The 24,917-nt window shown below is 49.1% G+C and overlaps 2 protein-coding genes across 2 annotated transcripts in view; both read left to right on the top strand.

Moving 5' to 3' along the window:
- Positions 1-943: 943 nt before the first annotated feature.
- Positions 944-3,105, top strand: LOC119473104 (translation initiation factor IF-2-like). Its single transcript, XM_037743042.1, has 2 exons — positions 944-1,772; positions 3,016-3,105. Exons 1-2 carry the CDS (start codon positions 1,121-1,123, stop codon positions 3,045-3,047), a joined length of 684 nt encoding a protein of 227 aa, XP_037598970.1. The 5' UTR covers positions 944-1,120; the 3' UTR covers positions 3,048-3,105.
- The window catches only part of KCNB1 (potassium voltage-gated channel subfamily B member 1), a 116,162-nt gene continuing 94,174 nt past the window's right edge, over positions 2,930-24,917 (top strand). Inside the window, exon 1 of the mRNA XM_017541394.2 lies at positions 2,930-3,748. Coding sequence (XP_017396883.1) covers positions 3,182-3,748 — 567 coding nt within the window. The 5' untranslated portion in view covers positions 2,930-3,181. The remainder of the gene's footprint in view (positions 3,749-24,917) is intronic.

The raw sequence follows: 24,917 nt of genomic DNA, 5'->3' as shown, positions 1-24,917 counted from the left end.
TGGCCATGGGGAGAATGAACTTTAGGAGACCAAGGCAAGAGCCGGGGAGGCCAGGTTGCAGGGAGACAAGACAATGGTACATTGGACAAGGGTCATGATGATGGAGATGATAAGTGGACAGGTTAAAAATATATAAGAATATTATGTGCAGCTCTATGGAAACAAACCTCTTAATTTTGAAGATGAAGAAAAGGGCCAGAGAGGAACCCTTGTTGGGACCGGTATCTTGTTCAGTTTTCGCCCTCCAAGGCAGGGAGCTCACTGCTGTACCCATCTCTGGCACCTTTACCCATCTCTGGCACCTTTTTTTTTTTTTTCGAGGCAGGGTCTCACTCTGTTATCCAGAGGTGCAATCACAGCTTACTGCAGCTTTGACTTCCTGGGCTCAAGTGATCCTCCTGTCTCAGCCTCCTGAGTAGCTGAGACCACAGGTACGCACCACCATGCCCAGCTAATTTTTTAGTTTTTGGCAGAGATAGGGTCTCACTATGTTGCCCAGGCTGGTCTCCAACTCCTGGGCTCAAGCCATCCTCCTCCTGCCTCAGCCTCCCAAAGCGCTGAGATTACAAGGCCCAACTGTGGCATCCTTAGGAAACCCTTGCCAGCCCCTCCAGGTACCTCCTCCAGTTCTATATTCATTTCTGGGATTATCTGATGGGTTTTGCCTCCCCCACTGGATAGGGAGCTCCAGGGGGAAGACTTTTCCTTCACAGAGCCTGGCATTCTGCTTGCACATAGGAAGCTGTCAATAACCAGATGTCCAACTTAACATGAATAAATGAATGAATGAATGAATGAATGAATCACCAGACTATATAAGCCAGCTTACTCCTCACTCTTCCTCCCACCTAGCTTTATTTTTCTTCTTAGCGATTATTACCACCTGCCACATTGCATATGTACTGATGTGCTCATTGTCCCTCCCCTCTTCCCCCCGCCCCCGTTAAAATCTAGAATGGAAGCTCATGAAAGCAAAGGCTATTTACAGTTGGTATCTGCCCCCTCCCACCCTCTGACCCTCCCTACTGCTTCATTATTTCCCCCGGCGCTTGTCACCACCTCATATATCCTTTTGCTTTTTTGTTTATGATCTGTTTCCAACCAGCTCCACGAGGGCCGGATGTTTGTGTTTGATTCACAGCTGTATCTCAGACGCCTGTCACAGTGCCCCGCACCGCACCTCGCGCCCGGGAGGCGTTCAACCCACGTTGTTGACGGGACGAAGGAAGGCAAGATCGCGAGGCCGGCTGTGCAGGTGGCCGGGGTGGAGAGGGATGCACAGCCACGCGCGCCTCCTTTGCCGGAGCCCGGAGCCCGCCCCCGGCCTCCCCGGCAGGCTGGGCCGGGCATGCAGGAGTTAAGCGGCGCGCGCGCTTCCGACCCGCAGGTGGCGCCGTCCCGCCTCGGTGCCCGGCTCCTGGCGCTCAGAAGTGCGGGACAGAATCGCAGCGAGCGCGGAGCCGAAGCTCAGCCAGACTTGTTGATTTCGCCCAGGCAGCCGCTGCCGCCGCCGAGCGAGCAGGAGGAGGAGGTGGTGGAGGAGGCGCCGCGCGGCCGCGGTCCTGCCCCCGCGCCCCCGGCGCCCGCCCGCGCCCCCAGCCTAGGAGAGCGCGTCCGGGCCCCGCGGCTCCTGCAGCCCGGGCTCGTCGCCTGCCCGGCCGGGGTAGGCCCGGCCCAGCCCGGCCCCGGGACCGCCGCTGCCCACGGGCGGGGGCGCCCGGGCGGCCGGGACGATGCGCGGTCCCTGGCCCCGGGAGGCGGCCGCCCTGGGGGTGAGTGTTGGGGCGTACGGCCTTCGGTGGGGGTGCTTGGGGACACGGGCGGGGGGCTTGCCTGCTGCAGCTCGGCCTGTTGGTCTGCCCAGGCTCCGTGGATCCAGGCTGGAGGGGAGCGGGGTGGGGGCAGACAAGGGCTGAGGCCGGGGAGGGGGCGCGATCCCCATTCTGGAGCGAAGGCGTGAGCCCTACATACAGGCGGTGCTCAGGGAAACCCCCCGAAATCACCAGTGCGCGGTAGGAGGAGGGCACGTTTTGAAAAGGCCAGAAAATTTAGCTCATTTCCCCGCCTCCCACCTCCCCCACCCTTTCCCTTCCAAGCCCGGGGAAAGGCGCAGAACCCGGAGTTATAAAAAGCCTTCGCAGGAGAGGAGCGAGGAGGAGAGGAGGAGGAGGAGAAAGAGGAGGAGGAGGAGGAGGAGGAGGAGGAGGAGGAGGGGAAGGGGGCTGGGAAGGAACAAGGGGAGGACAGAGCAGGCGGATCCCGAGGACTCTGCCCGCCCCTCCTGCAGTAGGGTTGGGGGCACAGAGGGAGGGGCGAGTTTTCCTCCTCGCAGCTCACCTGGTAGCTGGAGCGACCTCAGGAGATGCTCCGGTGTTTGGGGAAAGGGGTCGCTCCAGGGCAGAAGGGCTGTTGTGCACACCCCGTCTGTTGTGATCTCGGACAGGTGGGCACCTGGAACCCCAGAATTCTCCCAAATCTTTTAAGATTTAGAAAGAAGCTCACTGCCATTCCCCCATCCCCAAAATCGTGATTATATCGAGCAGGGGAAGGAAACGATGAGAACTCCTTTAAAAAAAAAAAAAAAGAAGAAGAAGAAAGAAAGAAAAAGATAAAGTTTTCATGCAGCTCCCCCTCTGTCCCCTTGGCGGGGCCAGGTTCGGGATTCGATCGGGAGCCCTACAGAGAAGCAAGTTTCAGCACTCTAAAGGGCGGACAGCACCCCAGGCGGCGGGGTTGCGCCTGGGCCGCGGAAGCCCGGGGTGGGGCCTGCCGGGCTCCAGGGGCATCTCTTGGGGCCCTCTCCCAGCCCTGAGGGGCGGCCCCTCCCTGCATCCATGGGGTGGGGCGGACTTCAGCACCGGCGGTAGGGACAGCGCCCATCCGTCCTACCCCACTGAGCCGCTTAAGAGCGGGGAAGGTCAAGGCCGGCTGGGAGCCTAGTGGACAGGTTGGGGGGGCAGCATACCCAGCTCCCGGTTTGCTGACCCGCGTCCGCTTTCGCTTTCTGCCTCGCAGCCGTCGGGATGGAGGTGAGAAGACGGCCGTGACGCGCGCCCGCGAGGCCCCCTGCACCCCCAGCAGCCCACAGCGCTCCCTGCCCCCCTCCCCTGCAGCAGCGGGCCTTGCTGTCGAGTGACAGCGGCCTGGGGGGGCAGGGGGGGCGGGGGCGGCCGGAACAGCGATGCCGGCGGGCATGACGAAGCATGGCTCCCGCTCCACCAGCTCGCTGCCGCCCGAGCCCATGGAGATCGTACGCAGCAAGGCGTGCTCTCGGCGGGTCCGCCTCAACGTCGGGGGGCTGGCACACGAGGTGCTCTGGCGTACCCTGGACCGCCTGCCCCGCACGCGGCTGGGCAAGCTCCGTGACTGCAACACGCATGACTCGCTGCTCGAGGTATGCGACGACTACAGCCTCGACGACAACGAGTACTTCTTTGATCGCCACCCGGGCGCCTTCACCTCCATCCTCAACTTCTACCGCACGGGACGACTGCACATGATGGAGGAGATGTGCGCGCTCAGCTTCAGCCAAGAGCTCGACTACTGGGGCATCGACGAGATCTACCTGGAGTCCTGCTGCCAGGCCCGCTACCACCAGAAGAAGGAGCAGATGAATGAGGAGCTCAAGCGTGAGGCCGAGACCCTACGGGAGCGGGAAGGCGAGGAGTTCGATAACACGTGCTGCGCAGAGAAGAGGAAAAAACTCTGGGACCTACTGGAGAAGCCCAATTCCTCTGTGGCTGCCAAGGTGAGTCTGGGATCTGGGAGCTTCTGGACTGGGGGGATCTGCCTGCATCCCCATATTGAGGACTAGGGTTGGAGGACTCTTAGTTCCCAAAGATGAAGATTAGTAATGGGAAGGGGCCAGGACTGAGTCCCCAGAGGTGAGGACCAACCCCCTCAGACCTTTCCCATGTGGCACTGGTCACTCTATCTTTTTATTATCCAATACTGTTATACCCCTACTTTGTTGAGAGAGGGTTTTACAGGGACCCATAAAAGCCACAGCAAGAAGATGGACACTGACGAATAAGAGAGAGAGCAGAGAGAGACAACAGAGGCTTGCTGGGTGGAGTAGAGTTTGGTTCCCTGTGAAGTCCCAGACCTAGGCTGGATTGGATCACCCTGTGATTTTAATATCTCCATATTTATAACCTCACTTTGCCCCAGGAAGGGAATAAAAGCAGCTTACAGACAGGCTTACAGGACATTGAGATACTGTCAGGTAGTTTAAACACAAGTAAGAAGGGACCCTAAGGGGTGGGTGTGGACCCACGTGACACATGCAGTTTTGGTTGTGGATGCTTGTGGGCAAAGGGTCACCCCCTGGTTACTTATTTATTTGGTGAGTTTATTTCAAGAATGGTTTGGTGCAGCTTGTAAAGATGCTTCGGCTCTTGGAACAAGATGTAAATTTCAAAATAGGAGAGAAAAATGAGGCAATGTGAAAAATAAAGGAGGAGGAGGAGGAGGAGGCAGGAATGAGTTTGAACACACAGAGTGGGCCAGAGAGTCCTTGGTGCTGCTGGGTAATGGCAGGGGCTGTAGGGGACTGAGGAAGGCTTGGGGTGTGGGCCAAGGCAGGGCGGGAGGGCATTGGTTGATCAGCAACTTCTCCTCGTCAGACTGGGATTCTGGGTTGCCTGGGAGAGATGGGGCCTGTCTTCATGTGCCCAAAGTGCTGGGTACTGGGAGCAAATGACAAAACAGGGTGTGCAAGGCTACAGAAGAGGTTGTGTGAGGTTCACGGGGAACCCAGAAAAGACAGGTGTTGATGTTGAAATCCAACAAGACCAAATTGGGAAACATGGAGAGAATGTAACTGAGTCTGGGGTCTGAAAAAGGGGTCAGGTACATAGATTTGTGGCAAAAGAAACAGGAAAGTACATATCCAGCCATATTTTACTAGGTAAGCTGGCTCCTCTCCAGCCTGGCCTCTCACTGTGGGGTCTCTGGCTCAGTCTCTGGCTCACTGAAGGCCCATCTGCAGGTGCAGTTTGAAGGGGGACTCCGTGAGGTCCCTCCTCCAGATCTGGCCACCCAAGGAGAGGCCCATGAAAGTGGATGGAGAAGCGGTGGCTGGTAAGAGGCGGGGAGGGAGACCCACGTGTGTTTTTCATTTCCCTGTTGGCCCTAACAAGGATGTAGAGGTTCCGGGGCCTGGCTTCCTCCTCTGAGGTTGTGGACCGTCTCTCTCCATAATCCCGCCCCCGATTTTGTGTCCAAAAAGCCTCCTCTTAAGACAGAGTCACTCACCCTTAATCAGCTTAGGATCAACAGACTTATTTTGCTATTTCCAGGCATGACACAGGTTCTCCCACTCCACACCCCATTTCGGCCCAAACATGACTCTCCCTCCCTGTCTTGTCCCTAAGACATGAGAACAAGGTACAGGGAAGTGGATGATTTGCCCTCCTGGAGAAGAAGCAGGCACAGGGCCATGTTTGGGTCTGGCAGCAAGATCCAGGAGCTGGGACTTGTAAGAGGCACAGTTTGGGAATAACAGCTCTCCTTTCCCTTGGGTTAATCCGCTAGCAGGGACAGCCTCGTGACCTCTCCATGATCCCAGTCTGGGGCTGCCGGCTCACATTCCTGGCAGATGGACCATCTAGGATTTTCTGCAGCCAGAGCTGAAATGGGGAGGCAGGCAGGCTCACTGGCCCTCAGAATAGAAATCCTGGCTGCCATTGATCAAACACCTACTGTGGATGGAGTCTAACAACACAACTCTGTTGTTATCCCACCTTTCGCAAACAGCGAGGCTCAAAGAGGTTAAGTAACTTGCCTAAGGTCACACCACAGGCAGACAGGAGTAGCCAGAACTCCAAACCCAGGTGTTCTTTCCATAATGATCAAGTGCCGCAGCCTTCTCCCCAGTCTCTCGGCTTCCACTTTTGCCCCTGCAATCCATTCCCCACATAGCAGCCAAAGTGAGCTTTTCAAAATGTAAATTGGATCACATTATTCTTCTGCTTAAGATCCTCCAGAAGTTTCCCATCACACTCAAAATAAAATCCAGACTCTTCATCCTGGCATACAAGGCCCCAGCAGAATCTGGCCCCCACGACCTATCTGAGCTCATCTCTTTTGATCTCCTCTGGTTCACTTGGCTCCAGCCCCACTGGCCTTGCTGTTCCATAAACAGGCCAGGGTTTATCTGGCCTCAGGACCATTGCACTTGCTGTTCCTGCTGCCTGGAGTGCTCTTCCCCAGATTCCCCCTTGGTCCACCCCTTCTTCCCCTTCCTCATTTGAGCAGGTCCCTGCTCACATGTCCCCTCCTCAGACAGACCTTTCTTGACCGCTGTTCAAAACAATTTCCCTCCTCTCACTCTCTATTGCATCATGCGTTGTCTTTCCTGCAGAGGCCTTAAGCGCCATCTGAAATTATATCTGCTTCTTTGTCTTTCTCTGTTTCACACCCACAAGAATTTGAGTGCCATGAATTGATTCACTGCTTGATTCCCAGCACCCATCATGGTGCCTGGCACCGAGGAGCTCCAAATAACTGCATGTGGAATGAATGAATGAATGAATGAAGCAAGCAATCAGTCAGTCATTCAGGGTTTGGGGACCTGTTACCCCTTCTCACTGCCCACCTGCAACCCAGGTCCCTGTGCCTCTGGCCTCCTTTCAGTCATCTGCACTTTGCCCACCCCATCCCCACCCATCCCCCCAGCTTGGATGCCTTGCTTGTCAAAACAAGAAAGGCCTGTGGAAATTTCTTAGCACTCACAGAATGACAGGACCAAATGGAGGCTCATTTCCGGGTGGTTGTAAGGTACAAAAGTGGCCATATCTCATCTGCTGAAGAGCCAGGACGGATCTGGTTCTGCACCGCTCCCCACTTCCCTAGTTTTTGGCTTTAGGCAGTTTCTCCAACTTTCCAAGTCCCAACCTTCCACCTGTAAAATGGAGATAAAAGGCTCACCTTGCAGGGTCTTCATGAAATCACGTGTCAAAATTTTGCTCAGAGCCTAGCGCATAGCAGGTGGGGACTGTTTTTATAAATGCTAAGGAAAAGAGTCCTTTTTCTAGGGCTGGGTGGGCCGGGTTGCTGCAAACCCTTTCCTTCTGATAGCAGCAGTGCCAGGGAGACTGAGCTGACGCTGTTAATAATTGATGGAGTGTTCTGGCAACTTGGAGGCAAACCAAAGCACAGGCCCCAAGCTTTGCCATCAGGGGAGCGAAAATCAAAACCCATTAGGCAAAAGGCAGTGTGATTGATTCTTGTTGAGGAGAAGGGGTCAGCCCCATCAGGGTGATAGGGTTGCGGTGCTGGGGATACCAAGGAGTTTTGGCTTTCTTGGAAAACTTGACAGGCTTTTCTCAGTAAGAGAGACAGGGAACTGATTTGCCAGCTCAGGCATGTCTGTGATCCCTGGGACAGTCTCAGGGTTAAAGCCTTGAGATAACTTCCTAATTTCCAGAGCAGCTGATGTTTGCTGTGCTCAGCACTGATTAGTGGTACTTTATTTCTGCTAACTTATTGAAATTCCTCCAACAATACAACCAGTTAGTATGCCTGTTAGGGATGCTTTGGGCAGCAAGTAGCAGAATAGAAAACTCAAAGCAGCTTCAGTAAGGAGGAAGATGCATCATTTAACATAATATGAATTTCTAAGATAGCTGGTTTTTGATTGAGTTAATGGCTCAATGATGCCACCAGGATTCTAGATTCTTTTCATCTCTCTGCTCCTCTGTTCCCTGACCCCTGCAAGTGGCTTGATCCTCATGCTTGATGCTTCCTATCACAAGATGGCTGCCCAGTTCCAGCCCTCAGATGTAAATTCTGTGGTGTTTAACCCATGAAGGGAGACATTTTCTCCTGTGCTCCACTTTTTTCTTTTCTTTTCTTTTCTTTTTTTAATGGTGTCTCACTTTGTCACCCAGGCTGGAGTGCAGTGGCACGATCTCAGCTCACTGCAACCTCTGCCTCCTGGATTCAAGCAATTCTCCTGCCTCAGCCTCTTACTGAGTAGCTGGGGATTGCAGGTATGCACCCTCATGCTCAGCTAATTTTTTGATTTTTATTAGAGACAGAGTTCCACTGATGTTGGCCAGGCTGGTCTCAAATTCCTGACCTCAAGTGATCCGCTCACCTTGGCCTCCCATAGTGCTGGGATTACAGGTGTGAGCCACAGATCCTGGCCCAGTTTCTCTTTTTTTCTGAGAGGAAACCCTTTCCCAGAAGCACCCTAGCAGATTTCTTTTAAAATCCCATTAGCCAGGATGGGTCACATGCTCATGCTCTAGCTATGGGGGAACCTGAGACAGCAAGTGTCTGGCATTTTCAGATGAGGGAAGGAATGAATTTGATGAGTGGTACAAAGACTCTTGCATAGAAGAGGAAATGGAGGCTATGAGAGGTGAAGTCACTTGCCTGAGCCCACACAGCTATGTTCTTAGTAAATAGTTGTTGAAGGAATGAAAATGGCAGAGCCAAGGTTTGAACTCAAGTTCGTCTGGTCCCTAAGCCTGTGTTTCTAAATCCTGGGACCTTGGGTGGATCATTTTAGCTTTCTGAGCTTTAGTGAGTTCATCTGCCCGATGGTAATAATAGTCATGGCTCCGTTTCAGGGCTGTTTTGATGATTCTATCAGATTTCTGATATGAATGTAATTTGTAAATGGAAAGTATTTTATAAGCATGAATTATTATTGTATTCAAAAGGAGGAGTGGCTTTTATTTACTTTTGATTTTTTGACTTTTTTCTTTTTTTTTTTTAGAGACAGGGCCTCACTCTGTCACCCAGGCTGGAGTGCAGTGGTACAGTCATAGCTCACTGTAACCTCAAACTCCTGGGCTCAAGTGATCCTCTTGCTTCAGCCTCCTGAGTAGCTGGGACTACAGGTGCACACCGTCATTCCCAGCTACATTAAAATTTTTTTTTGGTAGAGACAGGGTTTTGCTACATTGCCCTGGCTGGTCTCAAACTCCTGGGCTCAAGTGATCCTCCCATCTAATCCTCCCAAAGCACTGGGATTAATGGTGGGAACCATCATGCCCAGCTTAGAGTGACCTTTGTTTAGGAACAGTGGTCAATACTTTTTCCATCACAGACTTGATTAAGAATCAGCTCTGGAGTCCAACAGATGTGGTTGATTTCTGTCGCCATTGCTTACCACGAACATGACCTTGGACAAGCCCCTTTCTTTCTCTGAGTGTCAGTTTCCTTATCTAGGAAACGAGAATTATAATGGAGGCAACCATGATGGGCCATTAGGAGATGTCCCTAATGCAAAGAGCCTAGCCCAGCACCCAACTCATGGGGAGCATTCAGTAAGTGGCAGCAACGATTATTAGTGTTATCACTGAATTCCTCTGCTCCAGCTACACGTCTCTAGTGTAATGAGATTCCAGATTCCTTGACCTGAGCCACAAATTCCTTGACCTGAGCCACAAAGATCTGTGTATTATCATCAAAAGAAATGAGGGAACCAACTCAGAATCCATGGGGCCCCTTCAGAGTGATGAGTCATCTGCTTAGGCTCTTGCTGGCCCCAGCTTGGTCAACCCAGATGACTGTTTTTATCCTGGCAGATAATATGCCAGCGATTCTGAATCCCAACTGTGGGGTCACACAGACCTGGCTTTGAATCCCAGCCCAGTCTTGTCCTAGCTGTGGACTTTGGCCAATTGGCTTCACCTCTCATCACTTCCGTTTCCTAATCTGTAAGTGAGGGTGACAATAAAACCGATTCCACAGGGTTGTCTGAAGGATGAAGGATGGTAGTGATGATGAGTATTGAAGCTGTGCCTGATAAATCCTGCATCCCCACTCGATAAGGAAACCCAGAGGCCCAGGATGCTCCAGTGACCTGCCTGGGACCACAAAGGTCATCATTGCCTTTCAGACCCCCTGAGAGACCAGCTGCCAAGAGATGATCCTGGTCAACACCTGAAGTAACAGAAAGATCCCTGAGCATCTGTGGGTACTGGTGACGGGGTTAGAAAGGCCTGAGAATAGCCCCTGATCTTTCACCGACTTGTTGTGTGAATGTGAAATGCTTAGGAAGAAAAAGAGCTGGTCAAATAAGCAGATTGGCCAAAACTTAATTAACTGGAAGAGAGCAAGCATGCATTAGGCACCAACTCCATACCCAGCACTTTGTGTACTTCCCATACTTGATGACATCATCAGGATGGGAAGCGCTTGACCTTAGTGCTGGATTGCCCAAGTTCAGAGTTTGGCTCCTCTTCTCATTAACTGTGATTTGGGTCAACTAATGCAGCTTTCTGTGCCCTGCTTCCTTCAGCCAACAGCAATTTTGGGCCAATCACTGTGCCTGCCTCACTGGGTTGAGTTAAATGAGTTAATGTATACAAAGCTCTTAGACTAGGGCCTGGCACATAGAAAGCCCTCAATAATGGTTGGGATTTTTCGTTTTGTTTTTTACTGTCCTCTCATGTAATCCTCCTGACAATCCTGCAAGATAAATAAGCTCCTTTTCAAAAAAATTGCTCTTATAAAATGATACCTGCTCATTGTAAGGCTAGAGGCTTTCTCTGGCCACTGGAGTCCAGTAAAGGCAGGGCGCTAACACCCCAGCAGGAACTAACGGGATATCACCTCCTGGCTGATGGGGAAGGTGTATATATGCTTCTCCTCTGGCTGGAGGTATAACTCAGAGGTGTCTGTTCTACACTGGTCCCCAGCGCAGCTCCAGTTGCTCACAGCAATTACTTGCTTGAGAACAGACTCTGTTTGACCTGCTCCCCATCCCTGTCTCATGTTCCCTCTCCCCTTTAGAGTTTTCTGGGATCACATCATATAAGCCACTTGTACTGAGAATCTTGTCTTAGGGTCTGGTTCTGGGGAAACCAACCAAAGCTCTGTGGGACACCTCATTTATTCAGAATGGCCTGCTGCTGTGTTACAGACAGCCCCTGATAGAGACAACTTCTCTTGGGGGTTGTCATAAAAGAAGAGATTCTAGGTCTGGCAGGGCACAGTCAGCCTCGTCTCCGTCTCTTGGATAAAATGAAAAGCACAGCAGTGGCAGCAACAGCTAACGCTGAGTGCTTACAATGTGCTTGCCTGGCACAGTGCAAAGGGCATTAAATGCCCATCACATCTGATTTTCACAGCCCCCTCATAAGGGAGGGATAACTATCCTCATCTGACAGCCATGGAAACTGAGGCTCAGAGAGGGGAAGCATCTGGCCCAGGGTCACACAGTGAATAGAAGGCTGGGACAGATCCCACCCAGGACTCCCTGACTGCCCAGCCCACGACTTTGACCTCTGTGTTGTATGAGTGACCTTCAGAAAGTGAGAAGCAAGATCCCAGTGTTCCCCTCTCAAGCTGGGGCAATGCTGAGAGGTAAGAGATTTTTCCAGAATCGGATAACTTGAGAGTGTTCCTAGCTCTGGGTCTAGGATGACTTTACCCCAGAAAGCTCCTGGATGGACATCGAAGACACAGATTTAGCATTAAGCATTATTTTAATAGATGCATATGGTCCTACGTTTTCCCTGAGGTGAAATCATCTTGATTTTGGTGTCTCCAGCAAGAGTGGGCATGACTAGGTAGGGCCGGGGACAGGGAGGAATCTCAGGCTGCCGTATTGGTAGTGGGTGGGGTGGGAGCTAGAATTCTCATGTTAATATCCAGGGTGTCAATTCTCTTTAAATGTTTTCTCTGATGACATAAATAACAAACAAGACATAACGTTGCCATGTGAGACACACTTCTGTGGGCCTGAGTTCAAATCCCACCTCCTCTGCTTCCTGGCTATATGAGCCTCCAAGGCATCTCACCTCTCTGAGGCTGGGAGGCGGGGATAATACCTGGGGCATCTCACCCAATAGCACTTCTCCATGCTGGCTGCACATCAGGATCACCTGGACTTTGCAAAATACTCATGCCTAGGCCCCACAACTGAAACACACCCCCTAAGTGGTTTCTTTTTAGTTCTGGTAAAATACACATAACATGAAATTTGCCGTCTTAACCATTTTTAAATGTATAGTTCAGTAAAATATATTCACACTGTTGTGCAACCAATCTCCAGAACTTTTTCATTTTGCAAAACTGAAACTCTGTGGCCATTAAATGCTGTCTCCCAGGCCTACCTCCTAGGCCCTGGCAACCCCCCTCCTACTTTCTGTCCCTCTGAACTGAACTGCTCTAGGTGCCTCATATAAGTGGCATCATACAGTATTTGTCCTTTCGTGACTAGCTTATTTCACTTATCATAATGTCCTGCAACTTTGTCCGTGTTGTAGTGTGTCAAAATTTCCTTCCTTTTAAAGACTGAATAATTTTCCATTGTATATATACACTACATGTTATTTACCCATTCATCCATCGACAGACACTTGGTTGCTTCAGCCTCTTGGCTATTGTGAATAATGCTGCTATTCACAGGGGGTTCAGATATCTCTTAGAGTTCATGCTTTCAATTCTTCTGGGTTTGGATAACCAGAAACCGACTAGAATTTTTAAAACTTCTTTTGAGTATATACCCAGAAGTAGAATTGCTGAATCATCTGGTAATTCCATTTTGAATGTTTTGAAGAACTGCTGTACTGTTTTTCATAGTGGCTGTGCCATTCTACATTCCCATCAGTGCTGTGCATGGGTTCCAACTTCTCCATATCTGTGTTAGTCCATTGCTATAAAGAAAAACCGGAGGCTGAGTAATTTATAAAGAAGAGAGTTCTTTATACATTCACAGTTCTGCAGACTGTACCAGAAGCATAGTGCTGGCATCTGCTTCTGATGGGCCTCAAGAAGTTTACAGTCATGCAGAAGGCAAAGGGGGAGCACGTGTGTCACATAAAGGGAGAGGGAGCAAGAGAGAAGCCAGGTTCTTAAACAAGCAGATCTCACATGAACTCATTACCGTAGGGAGGGCATCAAGCCATCTATGAGCAATACACCCCCATGACCCAAAGGCTTCCCACTAGGCAGGCCCCTCTTTCAACACTGGGGATCACATTTCAACACGAAATTTGGAGGGGACAAATAGCCACTATATCAACATCCTTGTCAATGCTTGCTATTTGTTTGGGTACATTTTATTTTTTTTAATAGCTATCCAAATGGGCATGAGGTGGTATGTCATTGCAGTCTTGGTTTGCATTTCCCTAATGATTAGTGATGCTGAGCATCTTTTCATGTGTTTTTTGGCCATTTCTATATACTAGCACCCCCTTTTCAGGATGCCTAAACCTCAGATAGCACCAAACATTATATATCCTACACATAATACCTATGATAAAGTTTAATGTGTAAATTAGGCAAGGTAAGAGCTTAACAACAATAACTAATAATAAAATACTATAATAAAATTTATGTGAAAGTGATCTCTCTTCCTCAAAATATTGTCTGTAATATTTTTGGTCCACAGCTGGCTGCAGGTAACTGAAACCTTGGAAAGTGATATTGCTGATAAGGGGGGATTACTGTATTTTCTTTGGAGAAATGTCTACTCAAGTACTTTGCCTATTTTTAAATTGGGGCTTTTTGCTGTTGTTATTGAATTGTAAGAATTCTTTATATGTTCTGGATATTGATCCCTAATAAGCTATACGATTTGCAAATATTTTCTCCCATTCCATTGATTGTCTTTGCCCTCTATTGATTTTGTCCTTCGGTACACAGAAGTCTTTCATTTTGTTGTCTGTTTTTACTTTTGTTGCCTGTGTTTTGGTATTAGACTCAAGGAATCTTTGGCAATAGGGGGAAATCATAAAGCTTTTCCCCTATTTTCTTCTGAGAGTTTGATAGTCGTAGGTCTCACTTTGAGGTCTTTGCATGTGGTATGTAAGATAAGGAACCAACTTAATCCGTTGCATGGGGATATCCCCATGTTCCCCGCACCATTTGTGGGAAGGGCCAGGAAGCCCAGCCACAGAAGACAACATGGGATGGCGGGAATCAGAGGTGCTAAGATGTGGAGCACTCTGTACAGTGCTGGGAACAGAGGGAGTTGCCGTCTGGAGCAGCTGCTGTTATTGTTGCTGGGATAAGGGGCAATCTGTGACACACCCAGCATGGCTCACCCCTTCCTCTTCCACTCAGTACAGCTTCGCAGAATGCGAGTGAGAGACAGTGAGATGCAAGTGTGAGTGACACGTGTCCAGGTTGTGGCCACTTCTTGCCACCCCACCACTGTCTTCCTGACCCCATCCTCTCCCTCCCGGACCATTGCAGGAGCCTCCAGTCCCAACTGCTGCCTCCAGCCTCGCATCCCCAGTCTGGTCTACACATACAGCAACTCACACGCCTGCTCAAAACCCGCCTGTGGCTCCTGCCTCACTCAAAGAAAAAGCCTAAGTCCTCAGTGCCCCTCATAGGGCCCATGATCTGGCATCTTCTCCCTTTTCCCAGAACACTTACTGCCTCCTTCCTTATCACTCTCCCTCTCTATCACTCTGTTGCACCCACAGTGCCCTTCTTGCTGTTCTAGGGACCCTCTCACCTCAGGGCCCTTGCACTTACTGTCCATCCCTTCTGCCTGGTATGGTCTTCCTGCAGATGCCACAAAGCTCACCCTTCAACATTGTTCAAGTCTCACATCCTTGACCACAATATATAAAGTAGCACTATTCATTCCCTGTGGCTGCTTTATTTATCTCGATCTGACGTATAATTATTTAATTGCGTGATTCCTTTCTCTCTCCCTCACTTTGATATAAGCTTCAAAGGGCAAGGGTTTTGTTCACTGTTGTATCTTCAGTGCCTACCATAGAGCAGGCAGGAAATACATCCATTGAACAAATGAATGAATGATGTTATTCTAGAGATAATTGGGAATACTAATTGATGAAAAAGGAATTTGTTTACAAAATTTGGGCCTTTCACTCTTATTGCTAACACATTGCTAGAAGTCTGACTCTCAGATGCTTCTGCCAGGCTCTGGATGAAGAATGTGTCTGGTTTTTCAACCAGAGTCCAGTTTCTCAACCTTAGTGTGACTGATCTTTGGGGATGGAGAATTCTTTGCTGTGGGGCTGTCCTGTGCATTGGAGGGTGTTTAACAGTGTCCCTGGCCCCCACCCACTGGATGTCTTTTGGAGAATGGGCATTCGAGAAAGAAGGGATGAGCCGATATTAGGAGAATATTGCATTATTCCAGGCAAGAGAAGAAAGATGATAGCCCAGAAGAAGGTGGTGGCAGGGAAGTCGGTGAAAAGTGTCTGGACTCTGGATATAAAGTGTGGAGGCAGCTTCTGGGAAGCCACAACCCCCCTGCCTCCACCAGTGGTCACAGACACCCAGGCTGTGCAATGGGTCTTAGGCCTTGGCCTTTTTTTTTTCCCATCTGTGAGTCCTTAGGTCACATCGCTGTTTCCTCATCTGTAAAATGGACCTAATCACAGCATCTACCTCATAAGGAAATTGTAAGGATTCAGTGAGATAATTATGGCAAATAACAGTAACAGACACATAATGCCCAACAGGTCAATAAGCTTTTATTATCATAATTCATTGTGTATGTTCATTCAGTGGAATTTATTGAGCACCTACTATGTGCCGAGCACTGTGCTGGGGACACAGCAGAGATCAAAACAAAGATCCGAGCTCTCGTGGCACTGATATTCCAGTAGGCAAAAGAGCAAGACCGTTAAAAAATAAACATAGATACAGATTAGACCAAAACAAAAAGAAAGAAATCATGAGACTGTAAGACAATCAGGGAAAGAAAGATGAATGTCAACGGACTATTTGATGTTATTGGGAATGAATGCTGTTTTTTAGGTGTCACAATGCTATTATGACTATGTTTTAAAATCTTTACTTTTAGAATCACATACTGGAGTTTTTATTGATGAAATGACAAGATCAAATCATGATGTAATTTTTTTTTTTTTTTTTGAAATGAGTCTTGCTCTGTCACCCAGTCAGGGCAGTGGTGCAATCTTGGCTCACTGTAACCTCCGCCTCCCAGGTTCAAGCAATTCTCCTTCGTCAGCCTCCTGGGTAGCTGAGACTACAGGCGCTCGCCACCACGCCCAACTAATTTTTTGTATTTTTAGTAGAGATGGAGTTTCACCATGTTGGACAGGCTGGTCTCGAACTCCTGACCTCAAGTGATCCACCCACCTCAGCCTCCCAAAGTGCTGGGATTACAGGTGTGAGCCACTGTGCCCAGCCTGATATATTTTGGATGACACTGTGGAGAAAGTTCTGCAGGGAAGGAGGGGAGTGCTGGGGCTTAACCAGGCTGGTCAAGAAAGGAGAAGGTGTTAAGTAAGCAAAGACCTGCTGAAAGGGAGGGAGACAGGCATGCGGGCATGTGGGGGAAGAGTGCTCTGGGTGGGGGGAAAAGCAGTGCTAAGGCCCTGAGACAGGAGCGTGCCTGATCCAGGTGTCAATGTGGTTGGAGCAGAGTTTGCCGGAGGTAGGAGGGTAGGAGGTGAGATCAGAGGTGTGACCTGTGGATCATTGCTGAACTCTGACCTTTCCTGGGAGCCTCTGAGTTTCCAACATGGGCTCCCTGCTTCCAGCCTTTTCCATCCAGTGCAACCTCTGCAGAGCAGCCGGAGACATCTTTCTCAAATGCTGCCTGCTTACCTTAATCATCCCCTACCCAAAACTTCCATAGGTCCCAGTGCCCCCAGGATACTCCACGCTCTTAGCTTGGCTTCCAGGCTCCCAGCTTACTTCTCCACCTTCATCTCCTCCCTGTCCCTTCTCCAGACACCTTCTGCAATCACACACTGACGTTTCTGCATTCCCCAAATACTCCAGCCGTCCTCAGTGCTAGTCACCCTCTTGCCCAAGCTGTTCCTCTGCCTTTCACCCATTTCTTTCTCTTCTCTGCCTGCAGCCTCTCTCTCTACATCTTCAAGGCCCAGCTTCCCCACCACCTCCTCTGTGAAGCCTTCTTTAACCACCCCCCGCCCCCCTACCACCACCTACACTTCCCTTCAGGCGGCACTGACTGCTCCCTCCTCTGTGCACCGGAAACCTGACGTTCATACCTTCCTCGCACAAAACATTGTGAAGATTCGCTTGTGGGTTGTTCTGTGGATGCCAAGCCTGGCCCACAGAGAGATAGGGAGGCTTAAGCATGAAGGCTGTGCAGCCTGGCTGCCTGGGTTCAAATCCCAGCTCAGCCACTTTTGAACTGTGTGCCCTTTGGGGAATGATGTAACTTCTCTGGGTTTCAACGTCCTGATCTGTAATTTGGAAAGCCTCATAACAACCAGGGTTGTTGGGCAAATTCTGTATGAAACACTCGAGCCGTGCCTGTGGCACTCAGCAAGCGTTCAGTATACTTCACTAAGCTCGGGGCCAGTGGCGCAATGGATAACGCATCTGACTACGGATCAGTATACTTCACTATTACCATTGTTATTGCAGGTAGGTGTTAGTAAATGTTCACTGAGTGAATAAATGAGCAAATATGCATGATATTGTGATGACTAATCAGGGAGTCTTCCTTAAAAGGTAAGGGTCTCGCAGGTACACCCCCCTCCCTCTACCTTTCTTGTCTCTCTACCTGCCTGCAGAAAGAAGTGGCCTTTTGCCTTCCATTTACAGAGGAGGCACACAGTTAAGTTAGACACTTGAAGTGTTCCCTCACACCCTGGCTGTTCCACTTTGGGTTTTGTTTGTTTTTGAGACAAGGCCTTGCTCTATTGCCCAGGCTGGAGTGCAGTGGCGCAGTCATGGCTCACTGTAGCCTTGACCTCTTGGTTTCAAGTGATCCTCCCACCTCAGCCCCTTGACTAGCTGGGACTACAGGTGTGCACCACCAGCACACCCAGCTAATTTTTGTACTTTTTTTTTTGTAGAGACAGGGTCTCCCTATGTTACCCAGGCCAGTCTCGAACTCTTGGGCTCAAGCAGTCCTCCCACCTTGGCCTCCCAAAGTGTTGGGACAAGCATGAGCCACTATGCCTGGCAGCTGCTCCACTTTTGCTCTGAAATGAGACTGATTTCTACCACAACTGCCCGCCATAGCCTGGCAGACAGACACTGTCTTTTAAAGAATAATGTTACATTTGCCAATTCCGCACCATCACTTAAATCCACCGGGTAATGGGTCTAGATCCAAACAGTTTCTAAAAACAGACCATCAAGTGTCACTGATCACTCCCTACAGGCCATCCCTGAGTCTTTCTAAGGCTTTGTGTGATCCTTGGAACCCTTGAGCTTAGCCAGCCCCACCTCTCAGAGTCTTTGTAGACTCAGTTGTGCTGAAGCGGCAGCTGATGATTGCCCTGTCAGGGACATATGAGAGGCAAAAGGAAAGATGGAGACAAGATGAGGCTGAACCAGCCTTTCATTTGCTTATCACTTGTCTGGAAGTCCCACTGTCTCTGTGAATGGATCGAGTTTCTTTTCTCTCTTTTCAGTGGGTACATTTGCACATCCTTTATTGTTCCTTGAAATAGTGAATGTAATTTGACTCAGTCCTTCTTTCTGTTTCAGGTTGGCTTCCTTTCTAGGCCTCTCTGGTCCTTCTAACTTTAGGTGAAGTATGTGCATGCTTTGAGGACCTGTTTCAATCCCACCTGTTGTTTGTGCGAAACATTTAGTGCATGTTACTGTGTGCCAGGCAACCTGCTAGGTGCTTGAGAAGCACATATGTATCTATTTGTTAGGATTCTTCTAGTTGCAGGTGACAGAAAGGCAGCTCCAATGGATTTAAGCAAAATGTAGGAAAAAAAAAAAAGAAAGAAAGAAAAGGCTTGGGTTGGGTAAGGTTTCCAGCAAGGTTGGATTAAATATATCATCAGGACTTAGTCTCCTACATCTCTAAGCTCTATTCTGCTTTGTCTTGGCTTCTCAGCAAAGTATACCAACATGGCTGGAAAGATGGCTCCCTCACATCCAGGCTTCCTTCCTGGGGAAAAGCAAATCTCTTTTCCAATAGGCCCAGCAAAAATCCCAGGGCTGATTTTCATTGGCCCAGCCCTGAGCCAATCACATAGCCGCATCTGGATCACATGCCAAGGGCTGGAGCTGGAATTGGATTGAGAATGGGAAAGAAGTGGTTTCCCAAAGCAAAACTGAAGTCCTCTTACCAATAGCGGGGAGAATAAATGTAAACCAGCAGAAATAACCCATGGGCATCATAGAATTTATAACCCACCTGTGGGAGACTGGCATTAAACAAATTAAAAATTAAATGGAAGAGTAATTACACTAAGTGTAATATGTCTGTTGGAAGGAGAAAAACAAGGTGTTCTGATAGAGACTAATAGGGCAAAGTCAAAAAGGGCTTCTCAGTGTATGTGACCTTTTCTGGGAACCTGAACTTGATGTCGGTCCTGCTGAGCTGCAGGAGTGATCCTTCTTCTATGAGGTCCCCATTCCACCTCTCCTGCACCGTTCGGTGTGCTTTCTCTTGTATTCTATTTTCTTGATTTGTTTCATCTCTCCAAATAAAACAGGATGTTCTCAAAGTCTAGGACTGTGCCTTACTCACTTCTGTGTTCTAAAACAGGGTGGGTGGGCTGCCTGTTTTGTAAATAAAGTTTTAATGGAACACAGCCAAGCCTATTTATTCACCTGTCATGTAAAGCTGCTTTTGGATGTATGGCCACCATAAAGCTTAAAATGCATTTATTATATATCCCTTTATAGACAAAGTTTGCTGACCTGTGTTCTGAAGTTGCATCAGGGCCTGGGGCAGAGGAGTGGCTTATAGGGTGTTTGTGGGTGGGAGGGAAGATGCGAGCTAGCTGTGTGACCTTGAGTGAATCACTTAATTTCTCTGGGCCTCTGGCTTCATCTTGCAGTGCCAGCCAGCCCCTTCTCATTCCTCAGATCTCAGCTCATAGGTCCGCTCTTCAGAGAGGCCCTCCCTGACCTTGAATGGACAATTTGGACTTGGTAATGCTTACAGTCTTCCCATGATAACGTGTTTCTCTGCTTTATTTTAAGATTAGGCCCACTTGGCAGGGGGGGGGTAGCATCTTTCCCTTCCTCTTCACCAGTGTTTTTTCTCCTCTTATGTGCCATCTCACTGGTAGAGTAGGCAGAAAGAGCTCTGGTTTGGAACTCTGGAGGTCTTAGTTCATAGTCCCTACATATGAGCAATGAGACTCTGGGCAGACCCTTCATCTCCTTGGCTGGAAAATGGGCATGGTGACTTTACCAAGCAAGGTTACTGGAAAGGCAAGGTACTCACCGGTGCCAGAGAACCCAGCACTGTGCTGGGCTGAGCACAGGTGCTTCATTCAAGTTAAGTTGTTTTTCCTTCCCTCCTTCCTCTCCTCAAGAGAGTCTACCTCTAGCCTTGCTTTAGTCCAACCCCTGATGATACCCTTGCCTGCTCGAACCCTTCCTGCAATGACTGCATCAAGGAATGGCTGGAGATGAAGTGTTAGATGCTCCTCCACCTCTCCACGCTGAAGCCCCATGACACTCCCCCATTCTTTGATGGAGCTTCCATGTTGCATAAAGGTCTATGCAAACGCAACCCAAGGAAAGTCCCCTTGCTCCCCTCCCCAACCCAGGTTACTGTCCCCCAGGCCCCTCTTGCATAAAAATTTGGGACCGTGCTGGCCTCATGCCTGGGAGAGTTGGCTGATCCAAAGAGGTGGTTTTTCCAGACAGATGAGAGCAGTCCTTGGGGACAGGGTGTATGGGGGACTGGGTGTCCCTAATTACCAAGTGACCTACTGGCAGGGCCAGCTACAGAATTTGTGGGGTTCAATACAATATAAAAAGGCAGTCCCCTTGTTCAAAAGTAAGAAATAATTTTAGATGGTGATAGCAGAGTAGCAAACCAAGCGTGGAACCCTTGTGAGCGTAGGGCCCTGTGCAACTGTGCATGCTGCACACCCATGAAGCCAGCCCTGCCCAGGGAGCAGAATGATTCAGAGGCCCTTATGGGTTGGGAGGAGAAGGCCTTAACCTTCCTGCCTAGGCAAGAGCTGGGGCCTCAGACTCCGATGGCTACCGGAGCTAGGTAGGCCTTGTCACCCAGTGAAGCACTTGCTGGAAGAACTGTGGCAGGGCAAGTTCAATGAGGATGCCAGTCAACACCCAGCCTAATGTGCCTATTCCATGCCCAGCCACTTCTCAGGCAGGGAGTGGAGAGGCCTAGTGGTGAACTGGAGCACAGGCCCACCCGAGGAGGCAGCAGCCATTCAGCTCCAGGGTAGGTCTGGGCTTAGCCAGAAATTTTAATTTTTAATGGAGATGTCCCAATTTTTCAATGTTGGTAAATGATTTTTAAAAATCAAAAACATGCCCAAGTGCAGTGTCTCATGCCTGTAATCCCAGCACTTACGGATGCCAAGGTGGGAGGATCCCTTGAGCCCAGGAGTTTGAGACCTGCCTGGCAACTCAATAAGAACTCATCTCTACAAAAAATAGCCAGGTGTGGTGGCATGTGCCTGTGGTCCCAGCTACTCAGGAGCCTGAGGTGGGAGGATTGCTTGAGCCCAGGGGGTTGAGGCTGCAGTGAGACATGATTGCACCACCGCACTCCATCCTCGGTGACAGAGCGAGACCCTATCTCAAAACAACAACAAAAACCCCAATGAGACTGTAACAACTGTCTTTGCACATAACATCTGTGTGTGTGAGTATACCTGTGGGAGAAATCTCTGGAAGTCAGATTTTAGAACAGATTTGTGCATTTCATATTTGGATCCCTATGACAAAATTGCACTTTGTAGACATTGTGCCAATTTGTTCTCCCACCAACAATGTGTGAGGGTGCCTGTTTCCCCACAGCTTTGTCAGCACCGTGTATTGTGAACTTTCTGATTTTTTTGTCACTCTAATAGACAGAAGCCAGTATCTCAGTATGGTTTCAATTTCTATTTTAAAATGAAGAGTGAAGCAGAGTACCTTTTGCTTGTCGAGTGAACATAGCATCATTGTCACATCAGGAAGCTCCATTGTTTTCTTGTCTCAAAAAATAAAAAATAAAAACCCTTTCAGTGGCCAAACAGAATATGTTTGGAACCATATGCAGCCCTTCTGGCTCTAATTTTTGACCGTTGGAGAATGGAGCCTTCGAGTGGCTAGAAATGTTGGTGGGGGGCATTTCTTGCCTATGAGGCCCCTACCTGGAAGAGAGGAAAGGGACAGAGCTTGGATGACAGAAGCAGTAGGTCCCCTGTATTAGTTAGGATTCTCCAGAGAAACAGAATCACTAAGAGATCTGTTTATTTATTTATTTATTTGAGATAGGGTCTTGCCCTGTCATCCAGGCTGGAATGCTGTGGCACAATTATAGCTCATGGCAGCCTTGAACTCCTGGCCTCAAGCAATCCTTCCACCTTGACCTCCAGAATAGCTAGGTTACAGGTGTGAGCCCCCATGCCCAGCTCCCCAGTAAGACATTTATTCTGAGGAGTTGGCTCATACAAGTACGGAAGCTGAGAAGTTCCACAATCTGAACATTCAGGAGAAAGCTGGTGATGTAATTCGGTCTTAGTCCCAATGCCTGAGAACCAGAGAAGCCGATGGTATAAATCCCAGTGCAGGGCAGGAGAAGACCAATGTCCCAGCTCAGAAGGCAGGCAGGAAGCAAAAGGGGCAAATTCCTCCTTCCTCTGCCTCTTTTTGTGCTATTCAGGCCCTCAGAGGCTTGGATAATGCCCACTCACATTGGGGTGGGGTAGGTACTTTTCCGAGTCCACCGATTGAAATGCTAATCTCATCAAGAAACACCTGCACAGACACACAAACGAATGTTTAATCTAGCCACCCATGTCGCAGTCAGATTCACACATAAAATTAACCATCATATCCCTGCTTCCCTCTTCCTATTTCTGGCATCAAGCACAATCTAGGGCGGCAAATCTTTGTTGAATGAATGACTATCCCCCACAAGGCGGGACTTGGCTCCAAAAATCAAGGCAGTTCATGCCCAATGGAGGCCAACATAAGTTGGGGAAATTCTTGGGCAAACTGTAAATTGGTTAGTTAATGAGTTACAACGCCCCACACCCAATCTCTAACAAGAGCAGCATGAAAAAGCTACTGCAGTGGCTGGAAAAATCACTCGATATTCAGTCAGCAAAATGAACTGGCTCCAGGCCTCAGGTTCCTAATCTGTAAAATGGGAATAACAAGGGGTGACCCAGAGGATGGATAAGATGAAACATGTAAAGTGCGCAGCAAAGTGTCAATGTGCAACAGATGTGAGCCAGTGTTATTTGTGTTGTTAGCTTCATCATCATCATCATCACCATCATCGAAGCATTTGGCTTATCTCTAGGGGCTATGAGCCTGTGGGAAAGCTTACCGTGCAGAATTAAACTCTGCATCCTGTGGAGTAATGTCAGCTCTACTATTTCAGGCTGGAAAGCTTGGGCATTCAGAGATTCAGTAGAGATTAGGGGGCCCAGGATTGGGATTCTGGTGCTCAAGATTGCTGCTGTTGTGTCCAATATTGTAGCACCATCATTCAAGGTCACAGCTCTGAGGTTCAAGGTCAGACGACTGCCATCCAAGGTCAGAAGCCTCTAATCCATCATTGGAGCCAAGGAGTCCATGGCCAGAGCGTTGCTCTTCATAATTAAAATCTAGCTGGCAAGGTCACAATGCCGATGTCCCAGGTTGGAACTCATGTACGGAGTTGGAATTCTGAGGTTCAAGGTCAGAACACTTTAGCAGTGTTCATGATCAGAATTCTGGCAGGCACATTCAGAAGGCTGGTGTTTGGAGTCTGATGTTTGGAGTCAGAACTCTTATTCCCTGCTTGTTGTATTGGGAGTCTCATCCCTTCCATGTGTCCTTAACCCTTCATCATCCATCCTCCCGGCAGCAGTTATTGAAGAAATGCAAACCACAGAAGATTCCCAAACTCCCATTTAGTCAGCGGGGTCCTGATATTTAGGCCTCTCTCTCTTACTGTCCCTGATGACCATCCACTCAGGTCGTGCTGATAAAGGTGACAGGATCCTCAGGAAGGCAACCAAAGTGTGGTCCCCTGCCCCATCCCTGCCAAAGACCCTGGAACTGTTGTCAACTCTGTTTAAATCCTCCCTTAAAACCCATCTTGTTGGCTGACTTGGGCCAGATCCAAGGAAGCAGCTCTGCCAAGCCCTTGGGGGGCACCTGGATGATCTCACTGCTCCATCATCCAAAGAAAGGCAAACGGTGTCGGGCAAGGGGCAGAACAAAGTGCCAAGGGCTTGTGGCTTCCCAGCCTGGGAGATGGGCTGGCAGCAGAACGTGGGGAAGTGGAACAGTTTGTTGGTCACTGCGGTCACCACAAATGCACTATTGGTGCCAACTGGGAAAGGAGTCTTATTGCTCATGGGGTGGAAGGGCCTAAAAAATAATCTTTATACTGCATTTATGATGGTGCGAGTAATGAGTGCTCAGCAGAATAAGGGCAGGCAGGAGGGATTCACTGAGTCACGTACCCAAGGAAATGGTTGTAACACACCTCCCCTCCCTAACTTTGTGCTCCATTTCTTGTCCTTCCTTCATTTTTTTTATAGCCCTTTTTGCCACATGGTATATTATAGGTTTATTTGGCTCTTATCTGTCTCATCTCACTACAATATCAGCTCCATTATAAAGGGACGTGGTCAAGTTTTACCGCTAACTCCCCAGTGCCCAAAACTGTGCCTCGCATATAGCAAGTAATAAATATTTGTTGAGTGGATGGATGGATGGATGGATGGATGGATGGATGATTATTACTCCTTCAGAGACAGTATTAGAGTGTTTTCTGAGCTCTCAAATCATTTCATGCAGAGCTCACCTTCACGCCTATTCTCTCTGTCTCCAGATTTTATGGATGGGGTGAGGAGAAATGGCAGGAGGAAGAGGAACTGGTCACTCTATGGCTTCTTGTTGCTCTCCAGATAACTTCCAAAATACTTTTCTGGCCACCATGGCCCTGGAAGTTCTGCCACCCTACCTTCGTATCACATGCCCATTATCTTGCCCCTTTTTTCTCCCAGCTACACTGGATAGCTTTCTTAGAGCCTCAGCACGCGGTGCTGGGTCGTACCTCAGGGCCTTTGCACATG

Source organism: Cebus imitator, unplaced genomic scaffold (assembly GCF_001604975.1).
Source record: "Cebus imitator isolate Cc_AM_T3 unplaced genomic scaffold, Cebus_imitator-1.0 Scaffold132, whole genome shotgun sequence".
Taxonomy (NCBI): domain Eukaryota; kingdom Metazoa; phylum Chordata; class Mammalia; order Primates; family Cebidae; genus Cebus; species Cebus imitator.
Note: the sequence above shows the minus strand (reverse complement) of the source record. Positions and strands in the feature narration are given on the sequence as shown.

Bases quoted from the DNA above. Each gene is read 5' to 3' on its own strand.
- LOC119473104 (XM_037743042.1), top strand. From the start codon at position 1,121: ATGTTTGTGTTTGATTCACAGCTGTATCTCAGACGCCTGTCACAGTGC. The intron at 1,773-3,015 runs GTGAGTGTTGGG...TCTGCCTCGCAG, and splicing joins GGGAGGCGGCCGCCCTGGGG to CCGTCGGGATGGAGGTGAGA.